Consider the following 25,118-nt stretch of genomic DNA (forward strand, 5'->3'; position numbering starts at 1 on the left):
TACAGCTGAAGTCATAAAATCTCCAGCTGGTGCTTCGCCACCTTTCCAAACTGCTGTCTGCAACATACACTCAGCTTCCAGTCTAATACTTACTACCTATGCTGTTGTATTCAGCCAAAGATGAAATATTGTATTTGTCATGCTAAGGCTAGGTCGTTCGCAACATAGCTTGGGCCTAAAGTTCTTTACCGGGTTTCAGTCCCCTCAAGCTTCTTGTAGTGCATATTTTTCAATTTGGTATGAGCAATCCTTAATTCAGGCTTGGTCTTTCTAGTTTCATCTTTTCTGTGAACTTCAACATCTTCTCTGTGGCGGTGTGTTGTAAAGCGGGTGTTAGGAACTGGTTAGCGTGAGGTCTGCCCCCTCCCCAGGGAAACGCACAATTCGGGATTCCTTAATGTGCAAGAAGGTCAAACATGCGCTACGTGAACTTGTTAAACACATTTATTGAGTTCTTGACAGTAACCAAACACAGTGAATGACCATTATAAACGAGAAAAAAAGGCATTCGCTTTTACTTGGTCAGCTCCTGCTTTATCTGTAAAGAAAATATATCCCTTTCCACCACCAATTTTTACAAGGTTGAATTTGCTTATCACGATAATGGATTCAACAGGGAAAATGGCAATTTTAAACTAAGATATGTTTCAACTGCATTCTGCTTCTGAAGACCAATTCTTATTAATGATGAATCATAAAGTGGAGTTAAAGTTATGCTAGCTTTGTTAACTGTATTCCCAATTGCCATTAAGTCGCCTAAATTGGCTGCAAACAAATAAATTAAGTAAAAAAGGAAAAAAAGAATAACACAAATAATGCAGCCACGAGTACTAGAGGCTTATTATTTCAGTAAGAAAAAATAAACCAAAGCAAGTTTACTAAATTAATGTTAAACACATTTATTGAGCTGTTAGTAGTAACCAACACAACGCATGACCTGTTGTAAAACAAGAAACAGAAAATGGATCAATTCTGATCTTGGCAAATCCTACTACAGATATGTGACAAAAAGGGAAATATTTCAATTTCCTTTATATTCTGCAGTGATATATTTACAATACTTATCTCTCAAAGTCTGTCCCCTTTTTTTTAATTAAATGAACAGAAGGATCATAACCTAGAAATAAGTATCCTCTACAGTCGTCTTGTTCTGTCTTGTCAGTATCCATTAATGGTAGTGAAATAATGAGAGCTTTCCAAGGATTACTTGGCACACAGAACACAACTCCACTTTGATGCTGTACCGAGCCACCTTTTTTCTTTCTTTTTTTTTTTAATTTGAGGGAGAGGGGGAAAAGAGGAAGAATTTCATATGTACAAAGGCTGAAAAGTCTTTCTTTGTGAAGCTAAATTAGTTCAGGAAAACTGTATCAAAATTGTAATCACATTTACTGTAATACTGTCTTTTTACTTTTTTCTTTTTTTTTTCTTTTTTTTTTTTTTAATTACCACCGATCATATGAATGAATTTTTAGTTGCGTTTCCATCATGGCAGCTCATTTCTTACAGCATGTTCGCACATGCTGTCGTGAACCCAAAGAGCGAATGAGGTTGGGTGCATTCTAGATTAGGTCAATTCACAGTAGTTGCATTCCACTGAGGTTATGAGTTCTGCCGGCTCTGTCTTTCTTACTTGAGGAGCCATTCATTTACTGAAAGGAAAGAGAAACGAAACAAAAATAATTATGCTTTAATAAACTCCAAATATGAAACTGACTGGATTTAACACTATATTTAATGTATCTTTAAAAAGCCGGGAGGCTCAATTTCCTCCTTTTCCAGGAAAAGCATTGGGTCTGAATGACTGTGTCTTTCTTTGAAGTGTTGCAACTCAGTCATCAGCCTTGTCATTGAAATGTGCTCTCTTTTATGCCCTCCAGCACTACTTCTTCATAACCATAATGTTATTGGTAAGAAGGCACTTTTACACAATTATTGCATGTAATAGAACTATGTACATAGGCTAAAAGATGTGTGAGACACATTACAGCTCAATTGTGAGCCCCCAGCTGGGCAATGTAAGACTTTACCACCAGGTGACTGGGTTGGTCCATTTGTTTAGTGTTGGTTATGTGATCCAGAACTTTCCAGTTTGGGCAGTTGCTATGGTGTTGCACCTCCAAACTGAAAGTTATTCTTTTGTTTGAGATCAACTATTATCAAAACTAGCTTATCCCCCTTTTTCTTTCCAAGTTGGATAAAATAGAGCAAAAGCACTTTGTAAGGTGAGAAGACTTTAAAATGGGGCTAGAAAGTTGAAGGCTGGTCCTGTCTGCTGTATAAAAATGTTAGACATCCCAGACTGATTTTTGTCATGGCTTTTCCTGGATGCTTCAGGGCAGATTTCCTCATCCATTTCAAATATGCAATGATTGACTTATACCAGTGGTCCCACAGATCTGGAATTTCATTTATTTTTATTTGTATATTTTATTATTTCTCAACATAAAGAGCTCAGTGTAAGCATAGAAACAATTATCCGGGAGGTAGAACGTACCTCTATACTGTAGTTTCTGTGCTCTATTGTTTGGGCAATCTTTTCCCTGTAAACTAAAGTTGATATTGGTTCGGATACATCGATTGTTGAGAGGCTGGACTGGTCTGAAGTTGTCGCTCATGCTCAGAAATATCTGCGATGGCTGATTCTGGCTTAGCAGTCGTAAAGAATGCATCTATACAAAATACAAAACAAGGATTGTTAGTGCTGGTCTTTCCCGTAAGTAAACAACATACGAAACTATTTAACAGACTACTTAATGAATGAAAGTTAAAAGGAATTTGAATGATTTGAAGTTGGAGGTGGGTTGAAAGAGACACTTAACTAAAGGTAAAACCATTCCTTCTGTGGTCCTCTGTTTCTAAGCCCCTTTTTAAACAAAAATAACTAGTTTTGCATGGAGTAAATGAAAATGATATGAGGTAGCTTTGGCTGATCAGGAAACAAGTGGAATCCAGAGTACTAGATGGCAGTAGCTGGTGCAGAGAAAACAAACTTGATAAATGAGAAGAAATAATTCCCCAAAAGTTGTGTAGCTATTAGTATAGCTTCCTGTTGAGAAGACGCAATTCTGACTGACAGCACTCAAGAGCGGTGCATGGCCAGGCAGGATGGGAAGGATAACTGACAAAGTCATGCCGCTGAAAGTTATGAAATGGTGTTAAAAACAGAAATCCTCTCTCCACTGACAGGGCTGTCTTGATATTGTCTGTGCTGTATCTATACTGTTCTAGTAGACTCAGACCTTCCTTTGAGACAGTTTTACAGATCAGCAAAGAAGGAATTACTGGATCATCAAGGATTTCCAGTGCACCCAGGAGAGGCTGGCTGCAAACCACCAAGCAGACAGCAATGATTCTTTTAATGACTATAGAACTGTAGAAAGTGTTTGGCTAAAAGCATGTTAACTGGTCCAAGTCAACCAAAACCTTTCAAACTTTGTGTAGGAAATTAAAAAAAAAATAGCTGCAAACTGTAAACCAAAAACCCTCAAAATATTTTTGTTTAAAAATGTAAAAAGAAAATATTCTAAATGTCTACGTACAATCTGAACATTTAAGAGGCTGTAAGTTAATATTGTCCTCTAGCTGTTAGCTGAAATAATGCTTAAATTGGGAAATCCAATAGCTGGGCTTTGCATACTGAAGATCTTTAACAGTTTCCAGGGAAAACTTGAGCTGTACATTCGTTTTTCAGTCTGAGTACACATATAATTAGTAAGTATTCCATGAAATCAATTTGCAGCACTAACAGTGGAGGATGTAACTAACCAGTAAAGCATGACAAAGAGTAAGTGTCATGAGATTATACCCCATAGGTACTAGCATAGGCTACAGAAATACTCTAATCCTTGTTTTGTACATTAATGTTGTAACAAAAAATGTTTCTTGTAGGAAATGTTCGAGTTGCTTGCATGAAGACTTTAGAATGTACGGCGTGCAGCCGTCCTTGCTCAGCTGTGCCGTTCTCCTAAATTACTCTGCCCATTTAGAGAAGAAGCAAAGGGCATTCTCTGCATCTAGACAGAATTGGGCAGAAGGAATAGCAAAAAGATAAAATATCTCTCAGGCTTTCTAAAGGCATCTTATTTACAATGTTAATATGACTTTAAATCCCAGAGTAATACTGGGGGTTGTTTTATAATTCCTCATTGCATTTTTCAGGCCAGATTGCTTCTGCTGCATGCTTGGGACAGGCAGATGGTGTTTCAAGTATTCCTTCAGGATTCTCGTACACAAGAGAATTGGGTTAGATCAGCTCACAGCTCTGTAGGCAACTGGCTGATGGAAGCTCCAGGGAGGAGTGCAGTTGATGTTAAATTTGTGGCTTTCTGAAGTTAGGCATTGGATTGAATGCAAATGAGTCATACAGAAATGTAATCTTCATGGCTTTTCCACTGGTGTTTCCTCAACAGCATAATTTTGACTATGGGATGAATCCTGTTCTTTTGCATAATTTATCCTGCTTCTTTCTAATAGGAGGCCTCAATGTATCCATCATCTGTCTTCTGACTTTTCAGAAGATATTTGCAATATTTATTCTCTCATTCTATACCAGAAAACATTGGCTAGGCTTTTCCAACAGGCCCCATATATTGGATCTCTGTCAACATGAACATGCAACTAGCATGTACCTAAACAGCCACAACAGTCACAATTTGCCTATTCTTTTCTGACCTAAAAAAAGTCCCAGTTACACTTCTGAACCTCAGTTACTTTTGTACAACACTGCTGTATTTGTTCTAGACTCCCCATACGTTCATTCACAGAATCATAGAATAATTTAGTTTGGAAAAGGCTCTTGGAAATCAGTTGGTCCAAACCCTCAGTCAAAGTAGGGTCAACTTCAAAGTGTGTGTGTATGTGTGTATGTAGATACTTAGATAGCTCTAAATAGTTAGTATTTTTACTTTTCTGAAATATTCTGGAGGACTTTCATAAGCTGTATAAATTGCAAGCAGAGATCCCTGCAGCAAAGGGTTTAATCTAATTTCACATATAAAGCTACAAAAATATATGTTCAAAATATTCGTCTTTTGTACACATGCTGGATCTAGTAAATCTTTTTTATTTTTACCTGCATCCTTGTTATGTAGACAGGTTTGTTCATTATTATCCAGCTTGCTGTTTCATAGCAGGGTGGAATTGTCATTGACCCGTCATACGTAATGAAACTAGAGGTCTCTGGATAAAGTTCCTCAATATTAAGCCCCTGTAGTAAGTATGCATCATCTGGAGAGTAGAGGAGGAAAACAATCTAGATAAAGCAATAGTCTCACAAAACAAACATTTTTACACACGGTTGTTATTCTAGAAGATTATCATTGCCAGTTTTACAGAAATATGAAGTGTAATGTGCATAAATTTCTGAATGCTCCAGAAGTTCAGACATGAGCAAGTAACATGAATTCAGTAATCCTGCTTGGCTTAAATTCTGCTCTTAGATGCTCATGCACTGCTTCTGTGGGAGTTCAGCCCAAGCGTTCACAGTGAAAATCTGAATCTCATTTAAGAACTGGAGTTAAAAGCTGTTTGAAGTTGAAAGTATTGATTTAGATGCAGCAGATTTTGGACAATGCCGACTTACCATATTTTGCAGTGATTAATAATTTTTGCTCAACAAAGCCTTGGGAAGGCTAAGAGTGTTAAAACTTAATTGCCCTTCTACCACAGGAGGAAGTTAAGGTCAATGCATGATAATAAAGCTGCTCAATGAAGCCTGCTGTCCTTTCATGTGCACCGTGGGGGTGGATGCAGTGCAAGCTCACTCAGAATGCTAAAATCAGGGTGAAAAGTATGCAGGAAAGCATTTTACTAGGGTCCCTGCTTTTATTGCAAGCCTCTGGGAGTTAATGAGGTATCCCTCTGCAACAGAATTCAGCATGTGGACATGCACCAAAATATAATGAGATATGGATATCTCTTTTAAAAGTCATCAAAGTTGTTCAGCCTTCTCTCTGCTATGTGCATTGCTGTCCCTATGTAGTGCTGACCCTATAGTATTTTTGACAGTGCTGTTAAAGCTGCAGCTCAGATTTCCCTGCAGAATCTTAGACTGTTGGAGTTCCTTAATAGGAAATACTCAGGGATAAACACACTAAACTACGCTACCGGTATGCGTCTCGGAGAAATCTGAGCTGGCTGGGAGTAGTAATGTTGTGAAATCTCTATGTATGCTTTCATCCACATGTAGTGTGTTCAATATAATTTGTTTGCAGAGTCAATGCTAAAATGTGGGCAGGGAATGCTGCATATTTGAGCATGTTTCCCCTTTCAGTACATGAGAGGAACTGATGCTGATTTTAACAGGAGAACTGCAGAGAAAATAGATGATTCCTGCTCAGAATAAAGAACAATGTTGAAAGCACATCTTTCATTCCGTGTCAGGAACTTAGGCATTCCTGCTGAATTCTCTGATGTTTTTCATGTACCATTCACTGTGAGCTTAAACAGTTTAAAAAAAAAAAGCAAAAAAAAAAAGCTAATAAACAATTCCTTGGCCATTAAGAAATGATGATCGTAAATGGAACCAAAGAAAGAGATATGAATGATCAAGGAAGTGTGTAAGAACTAGAAAAGAAAAGAGTAAATTAACTTTTGACTCTGTAATTTAACACACTATAGCTGAAGGGCAAGGCTTAGACAAACAAAATACTTGTCCCATACCATGTAATGAAAGAAAAAAAGGACTCAAGGACTCTGTGCATACTGTAGACTGCTGTCTTGGGCAACAGAAAGTCAGAGGACACAGGCAAAGCAAATGTGAGGACTTTTTTATTTTGACAGAGTGCAGTCAACATACTATGGGCTTCCAAGGGTAAAAGCATCAGTGGCTACAGCATCAGTTAAAGTGTCAAGGTGAGAGTGCAACATTTATATCATCTGTGGATTGGCAAGGAGAGGTGGACTAGCAGGGCACAATGACCATTGCCTTATAGTTATTTTGTGTTTAAAATGTTTGTTATTTTAGGAAAGATAATTTTGGCACGTCCTTTCAAGTTGTTAGAAATACAGCCCTCTGCCACCGTCTTGCACTTGGAGCTGGTGTGATTGTCCTGTCATAGCTGGATCCTCAGGCAGAGGGGACCGTACTGTTACTGTCCCATAGGCAACTGAATCTGTCACCTTGGTTAACATGTTCAACCTTCACTGGCCCACAGGCTGGGACAAAGAATCTGTTTCTAAACCAAAAATTCTCCAGGTAAAAGTGCAAAACCGTTGCTATAGTAATACAGAGCCAAAATGCTGTCAAATTTTAACAGCTAGAGATGACTGAATACACCTGTGTCCTATTAATTAAAAACATTATTTGCAGCACAACAGTAATTTTGTTAGAATTACATGAGACAGAGAATGAATGCATTTTTTCAAGCTAGTGCCTGTTTTCAGTGAATCATCACACATCTTTCCCTTTCCCACATGAACATCCTGTTCATTATTTATGAACCATGGAGAGTGGTATGTTAGCTCCAAATGGCACAGAGTTAGTCAAAACTGATAGTTTCAAACTCTAGGGACCAAATCTGCTTTGTCACATCCATATTGACTTCAGTGGGACTGAAATGATTTAAACAAGGTAGAGTTTGCCCTGAAATGTCTACTAGAAGATGGAAAGCTATCTAAAGATTAATGAAGATGAGGGAAATGGATGATATAAGGTTTTTTTGTGTGTGCCACATTCTGACTGACCACTTTTGTACTCAGAACAGTGCACAGATTATTAACAATACAACTAGTTATCAACTGGAAGATACAGAAACAGATTTGCTGCAGTATTAGTGCAGGTAACCACGGAGTCTTTGGAGTTGCCTCACATTGCCTTAATAGAGAATATAATTCATTATTTTGATGTTAACTTCTAACCTTTGTCTGTGGCTTCACAGTGTTTAGTCACTTTGAGAATATAATGGAGCTCCAGGGGTCAAATTTGGTGTGTAACAGCATGGGAGCAGGGTGCAGGGACATCCTACTCATGCGGGCAGCCCTGATGCCTGCCAGTGCTCTGAAGATCAGCAGAAGTACTCTCCTTAGCCTGACTGAGCTTTGGATCAACTGCTGACTTACCTTGTTTGCATACTGGGGACCTGCAAAACATCCTGTGGATATCATATTTGACTGCCGTTCTGCGGTCATGAGCGCTCTTTGCCCGGGTGGATATTTAGGCTGATATGTGCTAAAAGTTTTGCCCATCTCCCTCACCCCCACCAGCACTGAACAGTGGAGCTGCTCCAAATCTGCTTCGTTGCCCCTGTTTTCACTTGGAGAATGTTTATGGAGAGACACTGAATGGTGCTGAGTGTCAAAATCCATCAGCTGTAATGAATGGGAAAGCTACTGGAGGAAAAATTCATCATTTCAATGTATCTCAAGAAAAGGAAAGAGAGGAGTGAATGAAATAATGAAATAAAAGAGTTTAGCCAAGTAAAGGCAGTATTCATTAATGCCTGTATAAGGGTCATATTCCTTATGTGAGGAGTCGGACATCTCCAGTAGGAATGGCCTGAGAAAAGGCTATAGAATATATGTTTGGTTGTCATCAGTTTTTCCCGTGAGCAGCTCTACTCTTTCCCTTCCTGTTCTGGATCTGTCACAGAACTGGTAGATTTGCACTAATAGTAGACTGCAACACTTCAATGTGTTGTCTTTATTGGTGCTTTTTCTTGCAGGTATATAGTTCAAAATGGTCAAAATCACCGTGTGTGCGTGTTTCTCTGCATCTCTAGTCAATACTAAGCTTTCTTTAATAAACCCATCCTGACTTTACTGGATTCTCAGCATCATTTCTGTCTGCAGCCCACATTCTGTTTATCTTGATCAGCTTGAGCCTTGGGGTGATTTCTGAACTTGTGAACTCTTCTCTATACAAATTACATTTCATTAGCTTTCACATTCATTTACATAAAGGCCTTGACTCTGACAATTTTCTTAACAAATGATGGAAATCGTGTTCTTTTATCCCTAGATTTGTAACAGCTTTGTGGGGTCTACTTTTATAGCAGATTTTACATGTGTTCTCTTTAAAACAATAGTGTTTATAAGGAATATATTATTTACTGAATGAAAGAAGCCCCATTAGATTTTGAAGTTCATAACAGCATAATCCAAAAGGGGAGGCCTAAGCAGAATACAGGGTAAGGAATGCAGAGATCCTCAGCTTTTTAATCCTGACTCGGAGTTTCTCCACTGCTTTCTTTTACTGCTGTAACAGGAGCTAGGAGAGCTCAGTCCCTCAGACAACCCAGGCTGGAACACTGAAATGTGAGCCCTGAGAAATTGGAAGTCTTTTATTTCTAGAAGCCTGAATCTTAAACTTTTTCAGAATAATCTGTTAAAATTAGAATACCCTATTCATTTGCACATTATCTATAAAATAGCTAAAGATTGAGGGGAATTCAAAATTTTACCTAGCTTTGGCCTGGCTGAGTGCCTGGCAGTATTTTGATGAAGAATGGCAAGCCCAGATTTCTATATGGAACTTTGGGAAGCTCAAATGCCACTTCTTTGCAGTGTTAGGCAAACACTTGGACCTCTTTGGAGGCCAAACTGAAAGCTAAGGTAGCACATCTGTTGTGAAAGAAAACTAATTTATTTCATCAGTTGTCCTTCTGAAAGAGGAATATTAAAGTAGTTTTTCTTTAGAGATATTCACATAACTTCTGGATGAACTTTGTTTAAAAGATCACTTTTCATTACCAGTTCAAAGTGGATTCTTTGTGCTATGATAACAGAATAAAATAAGCATTGAAAATATTCGTAAAATTTTCTTGGGGTCTGCTTTACCTCACTGTAACCATTAATATTCAATAGTAGATATCCCCCTCTCATTGCATTTTGTCCTTGGAAATTTCATGCAGTGAAATAGTTAGAAATAGAATAGCAGCATAGATAGTTCTTCTTCTTGTTGTTGTCCTTTAACATTGTTGCCCAGTACTTTAGTTGTGTTACTAACTGTGCTGACTCTAAGCCAGTTCTCCACTTATCATTCACCCCACACTCCTATCGAGCATGCTGGCGCTGGTCTTTTTGTCAGGAGCATGCTGAGTATTGACTTCAGGAGCGCATCCCTGAAGCACAAGCTAAAAAACTCCAGCTGCTACAGGCAGAATAGAAATCCTTGCAATAAAAGAAGTAAAATTAGTTTTCGGCAATGATGCTATAATCCATCATGCAAGACAACTACAAAATTACTTTCAATAACATTTTCACGTTCCCAATTTGCACTAAAAAATTCCCAGTCGATACTTGTTACTAGAGTAAGTAACCAGTGTACTGCAGAATATTGTGTGCACTGTATCTACCAAGGTTTTCATTTTAACAGATACACTAGTTAGCGACAACAATGGTTTAAAATTAAAACAGTTCCAGTAATCATTGATTTTGAAACCTGTGTTATGTGTTCATCTCAGTGTCAAATTTCATTTAGTACAACCAAATTCAGTGTGACTGGAATTGCACTTTCTTTCTAGAGAGACAAAATTGAAAAGAAAACCAATCAGTGAAAGATTGTAGGACACAGTCAACTCGAGGGTGAAGGAGTGCCCTGTTCTAAACCATCACAAAGCAGTGCGCAAAGAAAATACTGTAGCTTGGGAATGCTCTGCGCTGGCAGACCATGCTCTTTGTAATGCAAACCTTGCAACTTTCTGATGGCCAGGCAGGAGACCTGCTGTGCTGTGTGATACTACAGGGGATGTATGTGCGCCTGCTGGGGTAGGTGATGGTTACATGCTCACTCGCGCAACAGGGGAAAGATGCTGCCTGTTCCTCCCAGCCCTGTGGAGCAGCATTTCCATAACCATGACTTCTTCTCTGCTCTGAGCAACCACAGGTTGCCCAGACTTTGCTCTGCTGGCTAGCTATTGAAGCATGAAGGGCCAAGGAGTACCAGAAAAGCTGTGACACTCATATAAATGCATGAGATCCAGGTGCTGTGATGGGAAAAGTGAGACAGGAGCCTTCTCCCATTCAGTGTGTGAGACCTGACTGGTCTTTGCGTGCGTACGTGGGAAAAGCAGCTTTCTCCATGGTACAGTCAGGGATCTTTTGGCTGGTCCCCAGACGGAAGCCAGGAATATGTGATTTGGGAGTGAAAGAGCCTGAAAAGAAACACACATAGCCTTAACCATAATCTCCCCTGTCCCCAGGATGCTGCAGCAGCACTGGTAGGCAGGAAGCTCTTAGAGGAGCAGCATTACTGTGTTTCTGCAAGGAATGAGGACAGGCAGTCTAAAAACTGGGCTGGTCTCCTGCTTCTTCCATGCAGAGAAGAAAACATTTCACGCTGAGGGAGCAATCTGGAAAAAATGTTTGAGGGGAAGCCTTTGTCACCTTCCTTTCTATAAGTACCTTGGAGCAAAGAGTTTTGTCATAATAGAGGCCTCTTACTTTCACCAAAGATGTAACAAGATTTGGTGACTGTAAGGTAAAACTAGAGAAATATCAATGTAAGGAAGTTGTGCATTTTTAGGAGAGGACAAGGAATGGAACAACCAGCTCAGAATGTGGCTGCATTGGCTCCATTGCTCAAATTCTGGATGTCACAACTCAAAATCTTTCCAATACTCTCTTGTTCAGAAATTAGTGGGTAAAATTCTGTGCCATGAGTTTGTGTAGGAAATCAGAGCCTTTTTAAGATCTCAAATCCATAATTTTTCTTTTTACAATTCTAGGTTTGAAAGGAGAGAAAAAGGTGGAGTCCATGGAAAGAAATCAGACTGTATACTTTAGGGAGATGTGTACAGAAACCTCTCCAAACATTTTAATCAGAAACCTAAAGTTCAGTAATTTTTGTTAAAGTTAAATAGACTTTTTTGAGATCTCTGGATTTTCAGATGCTAAGTTTTCAAATTAACGCTATGTTGTTGTAGGGTACATGGTGCGATATATTTCGTTTACAGAGAGGTAAACTGGGGCAAAGGCTGATGGAATTGGGAACCCAATCCCGGAGTCCTCACTCCAAGTCTCATTCCAGTTATCAAAAACAACTCCTCCCATCTTTCATAGACAAAAGCAAAATTAATGAAATTCCTGAAAAATGTTAAGACACTGTTTACAGAATAACAAATGGAGGTGGAGTTTTAAGATATTTCCCTTAATTTTTCAGTTTGCTGTGTACTTATTTCAAAAATTAAATTCTAGTATTGTTTAGCTTATTTTATTAACTTAATGGCTGCTTGGAATTCAAGTGAATAGTCGACAAAGGGAATAATTTTTCAGGAGAAAAGGTTTAATTTAATCCATTCAGATCTATGTATTTTTCATGACTTTCTCTAAATTACCCTAATTTTAGCTGACATTTAAGCTGCAGTTTTCACATGTTCAATATACCAAAGTGGAATTTTTGACCATTGTCAGTTAAAAGCATTCCAGATGTGAGTGCAACAAATATACGTGCTGTATTAACGACCTCTTTATGTAATTTCTATTAAATGCAGCAATAGTTGAATAGACATATCTTTTTTTGTGCACAAAAAGAAATGGTTAATTAATACTAAATACATAGTTGCATGGTAAAACAGGTAATGATGCAGCATCTTCATGTAGTTTGGTAGGATATAATACAGGCTGCTCCACGTGTAACCTTAGTTGCTAACACTAAGCAGTTTCTCCTGAGTATTCCATAGGAGTATAGCACATGCATTTGTTAAATATAATTTCATTAATTTATTGTTTGTTCAAATGTGAAATAGGCTTTGAACTTCAAAATTCATTGCACGAATTGATGCTCTTACTAGATTTTTCAAATCCCCAAATTTATTGTGCAGAGTTACTGGCAATGCAAGCTTTGAAATTTTTGCCCATTATAAAGTGCCTCTTATTTCACTAAATCTGTTATTTGATACTAAAAACATACAGCTATTAGCCATAGTAAATGAAAAGAAACTTACTTTTATATGTTATTCTTGTTATGGTGTCTCTGTTAAGCATACGATTTAGAAATGGATTTGATGATTCAGATACCTACAGAAGAGAAAATGTTCATTGTCAAAATCATCACACAAATATTTCCTTTCTGGAAAATGTATCTGTTCTGTGTACACGCACGTACATGTACACACACGCGCACACACACACACACACACAGCTTGTTAATATAATTATGTAGGATTTTCACAAATGGTATTCTATTCTTTTTCTATTTATTGAGAAATATATTTTCAGTGGTGAAATTTCTTCCAGCACACTGTTTAGCTTGCAAATAAAATCTGTCTTCTCTTTGTTTTGCATACAGGAATGAAATGACTAGATTAAAAAAAAAGTGTAATTTTCAGCCTACATTAAGACAGGCATACCTGGGGAGGATTAAGAGGAAAAGTGACAAACAGAAGACTTAGAGGCATCATTTTTTGTGCGGGGTCGTATATACATTATCAATGTATTTTATTGCACTGCAAGTAGCAATATCACTATTGGTTAGCAACGAAATCAGTTACGTTTTTTTATGGAGACATTTCTATTATTCTGCAATGTGTTTCTTTTTATCAGACACTGGTTGCTGTTATTACGCATCCAGCGTTTGCCTAGAATGAAATCAATTTATTTTGAAACTTGAAAAGTTCTCAAAAGCTTAATTAAGACTTAGAAAAGTAAATGGGATATTGCATAAACTAGAATCTAGCTCTGTTTGCTGGGTAGCCTTCAGGATAATTCAGTTCAGTTTCCATTTTGTGGAAGGGAAGCCTCTGAAATTAAATAGTTGTTTCCCCAAATTATTATTTTTTTCTCCTGGAGAAGCAGAACACTTTTCTTTTGAGGTGTTATGCTGAATCCATGCAATCAGAAGATCAGTGATTGATAGTCATATTGGGAACAGAATCTGCTATGTTTCCTAGTAACAAATGGATCCAGTGCTCTTAATGTATAATTTTTCCTAACTATACATTTACTAAAATATTTTTGAGTTGAAATGTTTCATTTGTTATCCATCAATCATTTTGTCAATCTTAATATTGAATGCATCATTCTTGTAATTCTTCTAGTTTTTCTAATCACTTTGGATATTTGAAGTAAAACATGTCTTTTCATGTGGGTGGGAGAGGCCTGGGGAAGGAAGATGGTGAGGCAGATACTAAATTTTGTTGCTCATTATTCAGCCTGGAGAAGAGAAGACTGAGGGGGGATCTTATCAGTGGGTATTAATATCTGAAGGGAGGGTGTCAAGAGGATGGGGCCAGACTGTTTTTAGTGGTGCTCAGCGATAGGGTGAGAGGCAACGGGCACAACCAGAAGCACAGGAAGCTCTGTCTGAACATAAGGGAGAACTTCTTTACTGTGAGGGTAACAGAGCACTCGAGCTGGTTGTCCAGAGAGGTTGTGGAGTCTCCATCTTGACACAATCCTGGGCAACGTGCTCCAGGTGACCTGCTTGAGCAGGGGGGTCGGACCAGGTGATCTCCAGAGGTCCCTTCCACCCTCAACCGTTCTGTGATTATGTTAGGTGTGCAATTTGGGAAGTACATAGAAAGAATGCGTTATCCTTTTATCCTTTTGCATGAATTCAAGCTAGGTTGCTGGTTGTAATACAATACATATTGAATGAAAGAGGTAACCTAAATATCTTTCTGAAATGTCGGACCTGTTCAAAAGGCAATTTCGATATCTAATCTTCCAAGATGCTCTATGAAATACATATTTTAATTCTGAGGTAAATGTTTTGACAGGAACTTTACCTTAGGAACTGGAATTAAAGAGCACTACAGGGAAATAAAAGATACTAAATATGTAAGCTTTGATGATGAAAGCTATTTACTTCAGGATGAAGCACTTCTTCAGAAATATGCGCTTTTTTAAAGTGATGAAACAGAGATACATAATTGCATAACATAAACATCATTTTGGGAGGTAATGCATTTTTCAGAAAGGATGAGAAAAAAGGATTACCAAATGTAATTGTGGAGCTTTTGCCTCTGCAAAATTAATAACTTCTATCAAAGCTGTTAAAGTGTTGAATACTGTTTATGATTATAAGGTGTGTTTCTATTTATTTATTTATTTCCCTCCCATATCCCTTTTCGTGTTCCTTACATTACACTGTAAATGCTTTGGAGCAGGGGTTGTGTGTCAGTCCCCAGGACCATGCTGTCTCCGGATTCCAGGTCAGAGCCTCTAGGCACTGCAATGCTATAATGAGCAGTACAGAATTCCAGCTCATCGGAAAATAGGTCCATCATCCATACATTAGATACTGATGATGATTAAATACTTACTTTCATAAATATGGAAACTACCACCAAGCCATTAGGACTCTTTGCAGCTTCTGTGACATTTGTGTAGAGCTCATGGTTATAGTGGATTAGCTGAACCTACAAAGCAGGGAAGGGAAAGATTACAAGTAAACAGTGGCAAACCATACCATACACTGTTTACAAATGCTATATACACCAATTGGTTTGTATTAGGATCCCAACCATGCCTGGGATATTTTGTAGCAGTGCAATTTTTCAGAGGTTCTGCAGCATGCATGATTTTAATAATTTCAATTACCATCTGGCTCCAACTGGCACAGCACCAGTGGGTCATCTTCTAAACTGCCACTAAGTGAATTTACCCACATCAAGTTATGAATTGCACTGCAGGGGTTGACATCATTTACCTATTGCAACAGCGCTTGTCATGGGCATCAAGTAATCTCTACTTTTCAGCCTCAAACCAAACACAGAAGAGTCAAGGGTTGAAATATTTGAAGAAACACATTTTCTGAACCTTACAGACCAGGCAGCCTAATTATTTAAATTCAAACAATTGAAGAAGGAAAGAAACAAAAGAAAAAAACAGCAAAAAACATTTTAATGGCATACAAGTAATTGTATTTTCCTGATTGAATTTACTGGGATTTATTGTGCACTAATCAGTGTGATGTATTATGACAAGTACTGAGTGTCATGTAGTAATATAGTAATAAAGGTTAAATTACATTTAGGACTAAATCTCTGTCACTACTGCAAAACCAGAGAAAATGGGACTTGTCAAGAATAACTCATGAAGGACTAGACGAATGAATCTCCTCATAATCAGATAAACTTTTTTCACAGGTGCTTTTTATAGTTCGAGGACACTAGGCCTGCTAATTCAAATTTTGAGCTTTGTAGGTAAATTTATTTAGCTAAGCTTATACCAGCAGGTGGAAAAGGATCATAGTGAGTATTTACATCTTAATATCTGGATTCCTGGTTATCATATTAACAGAAAAACTGCAGTATGGTTTAACATGGGAATTTTGATGTATTCTTGGGCTTCAGTCAAAAAAGCAGGTCACTGTGTCTTCCACATACCACCATAAATATAAAGTGAGTCTACTGAAATCAGTGGACTCATACAGTGTTAATGAGACAAGTGTTAATTTGATCTATATTTTTAATGTCACTTAATACTGGCTGAATTCCTTTTTAAATCTGAACCCAAACCAAATTTGAAATGTGTGGGTTTTTTTCTAACTCCTGTTCAAAATCCCCAAAGCCTCCATGGCTGTATTTTATTTTGCTAACAATAATAAGTGAAATTTATTTTCCTGTTCGAATGGTCACTTTAACCATAGAAATGGCCAAAGACTAATATTGCGAGCAAAGAAATTTCATCATACTAGGCTTTTCATGTTCATAACCAGGAAAAAAAGAATTCACTGAAATAGGGTGTATTTTACGGCATTTGTGGCTGTCTTTTGGATGAATGCAATGTTTGCTGCAAGATTTTCTATGCCAGAATTACCTCCCTGTATGATCTGCAGTGCACATTCAGACAAAGATGAAGTCTTCTTTTGCCCCCCAAACATGTATGATCTTCAGCATGTATCAATATGCTAGGAGCGATCAGCGTTGTAACAACACCCCAAATTATGTGTAACCTACACCGTTACCTCAGTCTATCACAACTTGATACTGGATGGTATATTAATCAGAATTGGATCTTACAGGCTTTCCAAATATAAAATCCCCAAATCCCCCAACCCTTGCCCTCCCCTATGCTCCCCAAATCCCTCAGTGATGTTGTTTCAGTGCTTGGACATTGATGTGAAAAGGGGCAGTGGAAACTCGGAAAGGAGAGCGAACGTTTGCATCGGTGAGGTTAGAAGATCTTGGGGATACGGCTTTACTATTTACAGCTAACAGTTCACAGAAAAAAAATAATGCAGGGGTCAAAATTACTGCTATAATGTGTTCATTTCGGTTACTTTTCTCCTCTCTGGATTGGGAACTATTGGTTGACCTTTTTACAGTTCACACAGTAGGCATTTTTTAAGGCAAGCAAGCAGACCAAACTGGAACGAAAAAATAAAAATGTCAAAGTAGACGGTGAAGTCATCTACTAAGCTCTGACAGCTAGGAAGCAGGATGAATGCAGTATGTTTTCTAAAGGTCTTGTAAAGAATTAATGGGAGCATTTGCTGTCCAGCACACGGGGGCTGTAGGCTCATTAGGCAGCAGTTTGTGATGCTGCTGAACTTCGATAACATCCTGTTTCTTGGGACTTTGCACTCTGAAATTTTTAAGCTCAGTAACATATATTCTTCTTTTTATGTACAGCTATTCAGTCTGGCAGCTGAATTAATTTGTGAATTAACAAGAAAATAAGTAATGAAATCTGCTTTAGACTAGAATTCCTTCTGTACAAAGTTGCAGAATAACAATGAACTAGACTAATTGAGCTGATCTAACAAGCCAAAATGCAAGTGCAGGACTAGTCAAAATGAACAAGCTAAAAGCAAGGGCCAAATTCTCCCTCATTTTGTAAGTGCAAGTTGAGGACAACCCATGGAAACCCCAAGTCAATGTCAAAGTCTCATTTTTACTGACAGGACTTCCGGAAATAAGACTCCTAAAGTATATATGACCACAAATCGGATATTTGCCCCAGCGCCACTGCATGGGCCCAGTGTCCTATGCAGTGTTGGTCTGGTGGAGCAAGTACATGGCAACAGCAAGGGGTGGTGGGGCTCTGCACTGAGCAGCGTCCTGCCTCTGGCAGAGACCTCTCTCGCTGCGGGACACAGACACCGTCCAGGCTATACAAAATTCCCACCCAGCCTGTGGGCGCTCGACAGCTGTGCATGGGAAGGACTTCGCAACTTTGAACTGATCACAAATTAGAATAGTTATTTCCTTTGCTGCTGGATAAATGATCTCTCCAACCCATATTGTACTGTCGTGATAGTGAAACTCCCTGCCTGAGACCCTTGGCACTCTTTAGCAGGGCGTTCCAGCGGTTTTCCTTCCCAGTGCCCCACTCCTGCAGGTTTGCTGCCTTCCCCCCTGCTCCCTGCCATCGCGCCTCTGTTTGGGTAGGAACCGTCCTGGAGAGTGTGACTGAGAAATCTGCTTTCACTGTAGTTTGAGAAGATCCTCTCGCCGCGCTGTGCGTTACTGCTTCTGAAAGGACCCAGGGCCAACTGAAGTTCTTTTTCTTCTAAAAACTGTCACCTTTCTCTGTGTTAAAATTATACTCCCCCCTCTCCGCCCGTCACTTTGGAGCTGTTTCCATGGCATCATGGTTACATTTATTATTATTTTTAAAGCAAGATTGACCACATAAGGAGACATCATTTTCCAAGTTTCTCTTATGGAACAGACTAATTTAGAAAGGTATAAATGAATAAAGATGTCTCAGGTTCAATATACTACATGCAGGTTTAAAAATATAATTCTCTATTAAATGCCTTCTTTTGAGAGTAATTTCTTTAAAGCCTTCTGAAATACCTGTAATCTTATAATCCATTTTAAATATTACTGGAGTCTTCCATGAAGGTAACTAAACTTGCTTATATGTGAAAATTTCACTTTTTCAAATGATTGCATTATATTAAAAACAAAGAAGAGAGCCAACTTGCAACGCTAAAAATCTCTTTTGGTCCTGGTTTGAGTTTCAGGGCTCAAACACAATATAGAATCTCGTTATAAGCTATTGATTTTCTTTGGAAGATTCCCCCTTTCAGATTAATTCACCACAAAGCAACTGATAGGTCTGTTTTCCTCAAGCAACAGAAGTTCTATTTTTCAGCAAAAATAAGAGAATTAAGATGAATTACTCTCATTTTAGCCGATGAAAATCTAGAACGGGCCCTTGTTCATCACTCAAGAACGTGCGTTGGACTGGGAGCAGACGCAGCACTTCCCAGGCGCCTGGTTGGCAGCATTAGGAGCGCGAGCGCGAGCTGCCTGCAGTGCATTAAGGCTAGTCCAGGGGCCGTGCGCTGCCCAGCCTAGGAGGCAAAATCATATGGGCTGGTGCCATTGCTCACACTGGCTGCTGTGGGAGCACATCTGATTCGTCTCTCCAACACGTGTGTATTTGGGTTCATAATGATAATAACCTGCTCTCAGCCTGTGCTCGTCATACCCGTACTGTTTGTACGGCACGTGCTGGTTCTCCTATGCAGTGGTTTCTGTTCTTGGTCTTCCTTGGTCCTTCACCCAGGTGAAATGCGTCCCTTTGGGCAGAGCTAGTGGCAGGAGGTTTTGTGTGTGGCATGTGGCCAAGGCTGTTTGGCTAAGCAAAAGGTGGTAGTTTGCTGGGTTTATGTGTCAAAGATGCCAGAGACTCTTCTCAGCAATCTTTTTGCAATTTTTTAAGTTAGACAAAAACCTCTGTGCATCGCAGAGCTCTAGTCTGGTGTGCGTGCATAACTCTTTTAGAAATGCTAGATCACTGCAAGATGCTGCAGTGAGATATGGAGAACTATGGAACTGATGGAACGCAAAATACCGCAGTACTTTACCCAGAACTTCTCCCTTACTGCTGTTGGGACTGGTGGAAATACCCTTCTTCTCTCACCTGGAAGCATTATAATTGAGTACATAACTATTTTGATTTGTAAATGATGGAAGCAGGAAGCGAATGGCAGCAGAGAACAGCTAGTCTGTATCTATAATATTTTTATGAGGCTCTGCTACCTGATAAACTGTTGGGATGTCCAACAAGCAAAATAATTCTAATGAGTTAAAACCCATTAATAACAACATTTGATAGTCCTATATTAAAAGACAAATGCTGTTACAGTTCTTTAAAAAGCATTCGTGAAGAGCAGTAATGTCATATTACCTAAGAGTTATTTGTGGCATTAATTTTGTGAGTCTGGACAGGTATGAGATTTGGCGTCCTCACTTTGTGGAAGAAAAGATATTTTTACAATGTCTCCTGATGCTGGGATATCTATTCTGTGTGGATGAAAAAATTTTTTTAGATTTCTCTTAATTTAATTAAATGAACTTCCTGCTTCATGGAAAGGTATAGCACCATCCGTGAGAACATAAACCAGGCTTTGCAGAACCAGTGGTCCTGCTTTATCTTGTCTCATTAGACCAAGACCCATCGGCCCTCCACAAATGTGCAGTGACACAATGGAGAATTTCCCATCTTTGGCAAGTGGCAAAGAATTTTATAGTATGTTGCTCAATAATAGTAAGTATTTAAGAAAGAAAAGGAGGATATTATCGTTTTTTCATAACTGTTTAGGATTTCGAGCTGGATATTAATGTTGTCTGTTCCTGAATTCTTATAATAATCAAACCTTCTGTGTTTACACACACACTCACCCGTACACAAGTAGAATACACTGTATTTAAATGTCTTTAATTATCCCATTCTGGTGGATACTTCTGGCCTGCTCAAGGCACAACGCATTACAATTCAAGTGGGGCAAGAACTTAAGCTCTTTGGTCCAATCCTCAATCCCTTGTTTACTTTTAGGGAGCCTACCCAAACCAGCAGCTGGAGAACTGAGCTGTTACTGGGTTCAGAAGAATGCTGTTAATGCACATTAGGAAGATAGAAATTACAATTTATGGTAATTGTCTTTGCAGAACTAAAACATCTTTTTCTCATGCACAAGATACTCTATCAAGAAATGTTAATATCAGCCAAGATGGTATTACCCACAAACTTATTAATTAACCCATACATCTACCAGTCTGTTATGTTATATGTGTAAGCCTACAGCAGTGAGGTACTCCTACACTGTTGGTAAATTGGTAAAATAAATTCTACATGACCACCTAGACTTCCAGCAATTTACAGAGCATTTTATCAGACTACTGTGGTTTTAAGATTAAAGTCAGTTAAAAACATTAATTTAGTTTTATACAACAAAGGAGAAATGCCAGAAACATTTGTTTTAAATAATTTTATATCTCTGAATCTCTTTAACATTCTTACTGTATTAAAAACCAAGTTCTTCAGGCTGTTGCTGGCAAATGTTTGGGGATTTTTTTTACTGCTTTTGACAGTTATTTCTTGATTTAAAAGAAATGCCTGTAAAATACTGGTTTAATAGAAAGGCTCATCATCTACATTTATAGCAATATGCCAGCAATTTTATCATAGAAAAATAAAAAATATTGTAATTCTTTTTTGTTTAAAAGAATAAGGTTAAGAACAAAAGAAAGGAACTCTTTTCTCCTGCTGTTGAGAAGGCAGCTGTATAAAAGCATTTGCAGAGAAATGCACTAATGCATTATGCAGTAAAGCAGAAATGCAGTCAAGAGTTAACTGTACCTGGCTGTGAAATCTATTTTACTAGAAATAATTATGCACTAGGAATTAGAACTTCAGCTGCAGATGGTGTCTACCACTTCATTATGACCAGTTGGTAACAGGAACTAACTTCTGATACTTCTAGTCAACAAATGGTAGCTAGTGCACTTTATCCAGGATTCCCCTCCAAGCAGTTATCACCGTGTGTTATTTTCAGCGCATATTATGACATTAAAAAAAGTAACATCTGCTGCTTTAGGTTTAAAGTAATTATCTCTGGTTACAGACATATAAATGAAAGGTGAGTCTCAGACTTAAGCTTTCTGGGGCATCTGTTCTAAAACACAGGAGCTGGGTGTTTTATAGTGTTTCAAGAAGAGATCAGTGACAATCAGATAGTAAATAGGACAGCCATTTTGGTTGCTGACTTGGCATCTTAAATTGATAAGGTTACTAAAAGAGTAAAATATACTTAGTCCTTCTACCTCTCTGTTCAGTAGCTTGCTTATACTCAAACACTGTATCTAGAGAATAAAAAAAATGACCGTGAATGAAGTGTAGGAGCTTTAAAAGTATTTGCATGTAAGATTTTAATATGTTCTTATTTCTTTTGTAAGTCTTACTTTAACTCATTTGCAAGCAGGAAAAAGAGCTGTTTCAGACAGTATTTAAAACTTGATGTTTCATTAAGCATCCAGTGGACTACAGTAGAAAGTAAAATTTCACCAGCTTGAGAGGTCAGATTAGCTGTGAATGCCTCAGAGTTTGCTGCTGGGATACCTTTGATACAGACTTTTCACCTGTGAGCCAACACCAAAAAATTAAGTAAACAATAGACTGAAGAAATAAATGTAAAAGGCGATGGATTACTGCCATCCAAATGCTGCCAGAACCACTGCAAGTGTCACAGCCATTTGCACTCTCTTCCAGATAGCAGGAAACGTGATGAAGGAAAAATCCAAGTCGAGCCGCAGAGGTGTATAGCTGTGTCTGTGGTGCCGGTTGCTGAGTGACTTCAGGAGAATTTTCGATAGGGCAGTCATTACTGAACCCTTCAACTGACCTTATTCTAAACACGGGTATTTTGGGCTGGCCTGCCAGTCAGCTACTCTTGTCATTTGCTGTTAGCAGATGAGCGAGAGGCTGGGTAAACATAAATAAATGACACTGTTCTGTAATTCACTTTATGTGAGGATCAAAATGAAGTTTTCCTCAGCCTCAAATGTTTAATGTTGATTATGTCTCAGCTAATGCAAAATTTCAGTGCAAGCTGTAATTTGGCATTCACACAATCCATCATCTACAAAAGTTGCATCTTAGGAGAGAATAGGGGTAATGTGGGAAAAAAGGCTCTTAGATGAGCTTATCATCGTTCTTGGATTTGTGCAGGATTTTCTGACTAAACACTACACATAAATTGTTTTCTCATTTTAAGTACAACAGATGCTCAGACACCAGGATGATGAATTCAGTATAAACGCTCAGTTTGGGAGATTCAGTTACATAATGATGTTCTGAATTTCTGGGAGAATTCTGTGCTTCTTTAGCAAGCAGTCCAGAAAGCAGCAGACAATGGTTCCTGCAAGTCAAAATTTGGTGAAGTGATGATCCACTGTATTTTGGTTGTTTGTTGTGTTATCCTGAAACATTGTGTCAGAAGGACACTTGTGCAAGGTCACCGAACTGTGTGAAAGAGATGCATCAGCTCTTCAAACCCCTCTAACAATATGTGATGCCACTACAGCTGCCAGTCTACCTTACCAAAATACCATCTGTAGCTACATTCCTGTTCAAAGGGCGAGCATGATGGGCAAGAACAAACATAGAAATATTACAAATCTATGGATAAAAAACTGAGCAAAAAAACCTGTTAATAGAACTTGAGCTAGTGAAAGCCTAGTTGTTGATCTAGGTCTTAACCTTTTCGTCCTCAACCTACAATGCAGTGGGGAAAAGATGGTCAAGCTTAGTATACCCAGTGTTGACTAACAACCAAAGAAAACAGAAGCAGAAACAAGGCAATACATTCACCAGTTTTGTTTGCTGCTCTTGAAGTTAGAGCTATATTATTAAACTAAGAATAACATTTTCCAGTGACAAAAATAAAGCATAAGATTGTATATATTTAAAATGACAATGAAGTGTATGTATGAGGAAAGCGTAGAATGACACTGAAGATGCATCCTTAACACATCATCGGTGTTGTCCATCTGGGGTTCCTGCAACTCCTCATGCAGCCTGTTTGGGCAGCACATCCTGGCTACCTACCTGAATCTGCCTGATCTCTGCCTGGCACAGACAGCAAAAGCACACACAGGGCCTCATGAGATCTTTCTGAATGACTTCTTGACACATGCTTCAAGAATCTACTTACTCGTTAGAGACTGGGTTGCTAATCTATAACTTCTGAAATCTAGGTTCAATTCCTTCTCGGCATTAGGCAAATTCCTCCTACTGTTTCTGCCCAGCTTGCCATCTCTAAAATGTGAATAGCTGCATTTCTCCAGTAGCAACGTTGTGAGATGCTCAGATGTTACACTAATGGGGTCAGAGAAAGCATGTGGATAATGAATGTAATATCATGAAGTTCAATTTGTCTTATTGATCCATGACAATTTGTAACACATCACCCATAAGAGATTTTTAGAAGATACTCAGAGCATAAATAGCTTTGGCAGGAAACTGTGGGACATTTGGATTTTCATCACCTTAAACAGTGATAAAAGGGAAACATTTAAAGCCTGATAAAAGAGAAGAAGATATAATTGTCAGTGATCTTAGCATTAAATCTTTGAATGTAAGTTGAGGGCTCAAATACAGAAAAGTTTGAGGAAGCTCAGCTTGATTCAAAATAGCCAAAGGCATTTCTGGAATGAATGCTTTATTAAATTATTGAAATTCCTTTAAGATATTAATATTGTGGTAGATGAGATATTACAGAGTCAGATTTTTGGAAATCATTTGAAGAAATTTCACACCAGGGTTTCCTGTTTAAAGGTGCAGAGTCAAAGATTGAGAGATGGCACAGAACTGTCCTGCAGGCAGAAAATAAGATATTCTTTAAGAAATATCTTGGAAGCTTCTTTTAAATCTACAGAAAGTACAACTGCCTTTTGTTGTTTGTGTAAATTGCATACGAGACAGTTTTACGTTTGTAGTATAAAAGGTAAGTTTGAAGTTGAGAAAAAATGAGCACAATCCAAAACAAGAAAACATGAATTATCTAAGAATATGAGATAATATAGCTTAAGGCAGACAACTCTAATATAGTATCTTGTTGCTAAATGAATTGAGTGGCATTATATTCACTAGGAAAGATAATTGGCACTTAGAAGCTATATTCTAAGCCAGTTATCTTCCTTAAAGTAAGCCTTTTAGCTCTATCTGCAGATTTGGTGAAAGAAAGAAAGATATTGGCACACACTACTCAACAAATGCAGTAGAGCATAAATTAAAAGGGCATGAAATTACACACAGCAGCATTTGTTTATCGTAAGAACACATTCTTCTGGGTACCTTGTAAAGGGCACTGAGAATTACCACATGGTAAGAGCAGTTCAGTACAGTCACACAACTGCGGATTGGTCCCATTTACAAACAAACAGAGGATGAAGATCAGCACAGAAGCTTTTCCAGTAGCTTTAATTATACTGCAGTTG

General features: G+C 38.3%; 1 protein-coding gene across 5 annotated transcripts in view; it reads right to left on the bottom strand.

The window, feature by feature from the left end:
• Positions 1-426: 426 nt before the first annotated feature.
• The window catches only part of CA10 (carbonic anhydrase 10), a 212,066-nt gene continuing 187,374 nt past the window's right edge, over positions 427-25,118 (bottom strand). For all 5 annotated transcript variants that reach the window (XM_067308147.1, XM_067308145.1, XM_067308146.1 and 2 more), the window contains 5 exons: positions 15,204-15,299; positions 12,885-12,957; positions 5,075-5,229; positions 2,498-2,672; positions 427-1,652 (listed from right to left, as the gene is read on the bottom strand). In XM_067308147.1, coding sequence (XP_067164248.1) covers positions 1,630-1,652; positions 2,498-2,672; positions 5,075-5,229; positions 12,885-12,957; positions 15,204-15,299 — 522 coding nt within the window. In that variant the 3' untranslated portion in view covers positions 427-1,629. The remainder of the gene's footprint in view (positions 1,653-2,497; positions 2,673-5,074; positions 5,230-12,884; positions 12,958-15,203; positions 15,300-25,118) is intronic.

This window comes from Apteryx mantelli, chromosome 19, assembly GCF_036417845.1.
Source record: "Apteryx mantelli isolate bAptMan1 chromosome 19, bAptMan1.hap1, whole genome shotgun sequence".
NCBI lineage: Eukaryota > Metazoa > Chordata > Aves > Apterygiformes > Apterygidae > Apteryx > Apteryx mantelli.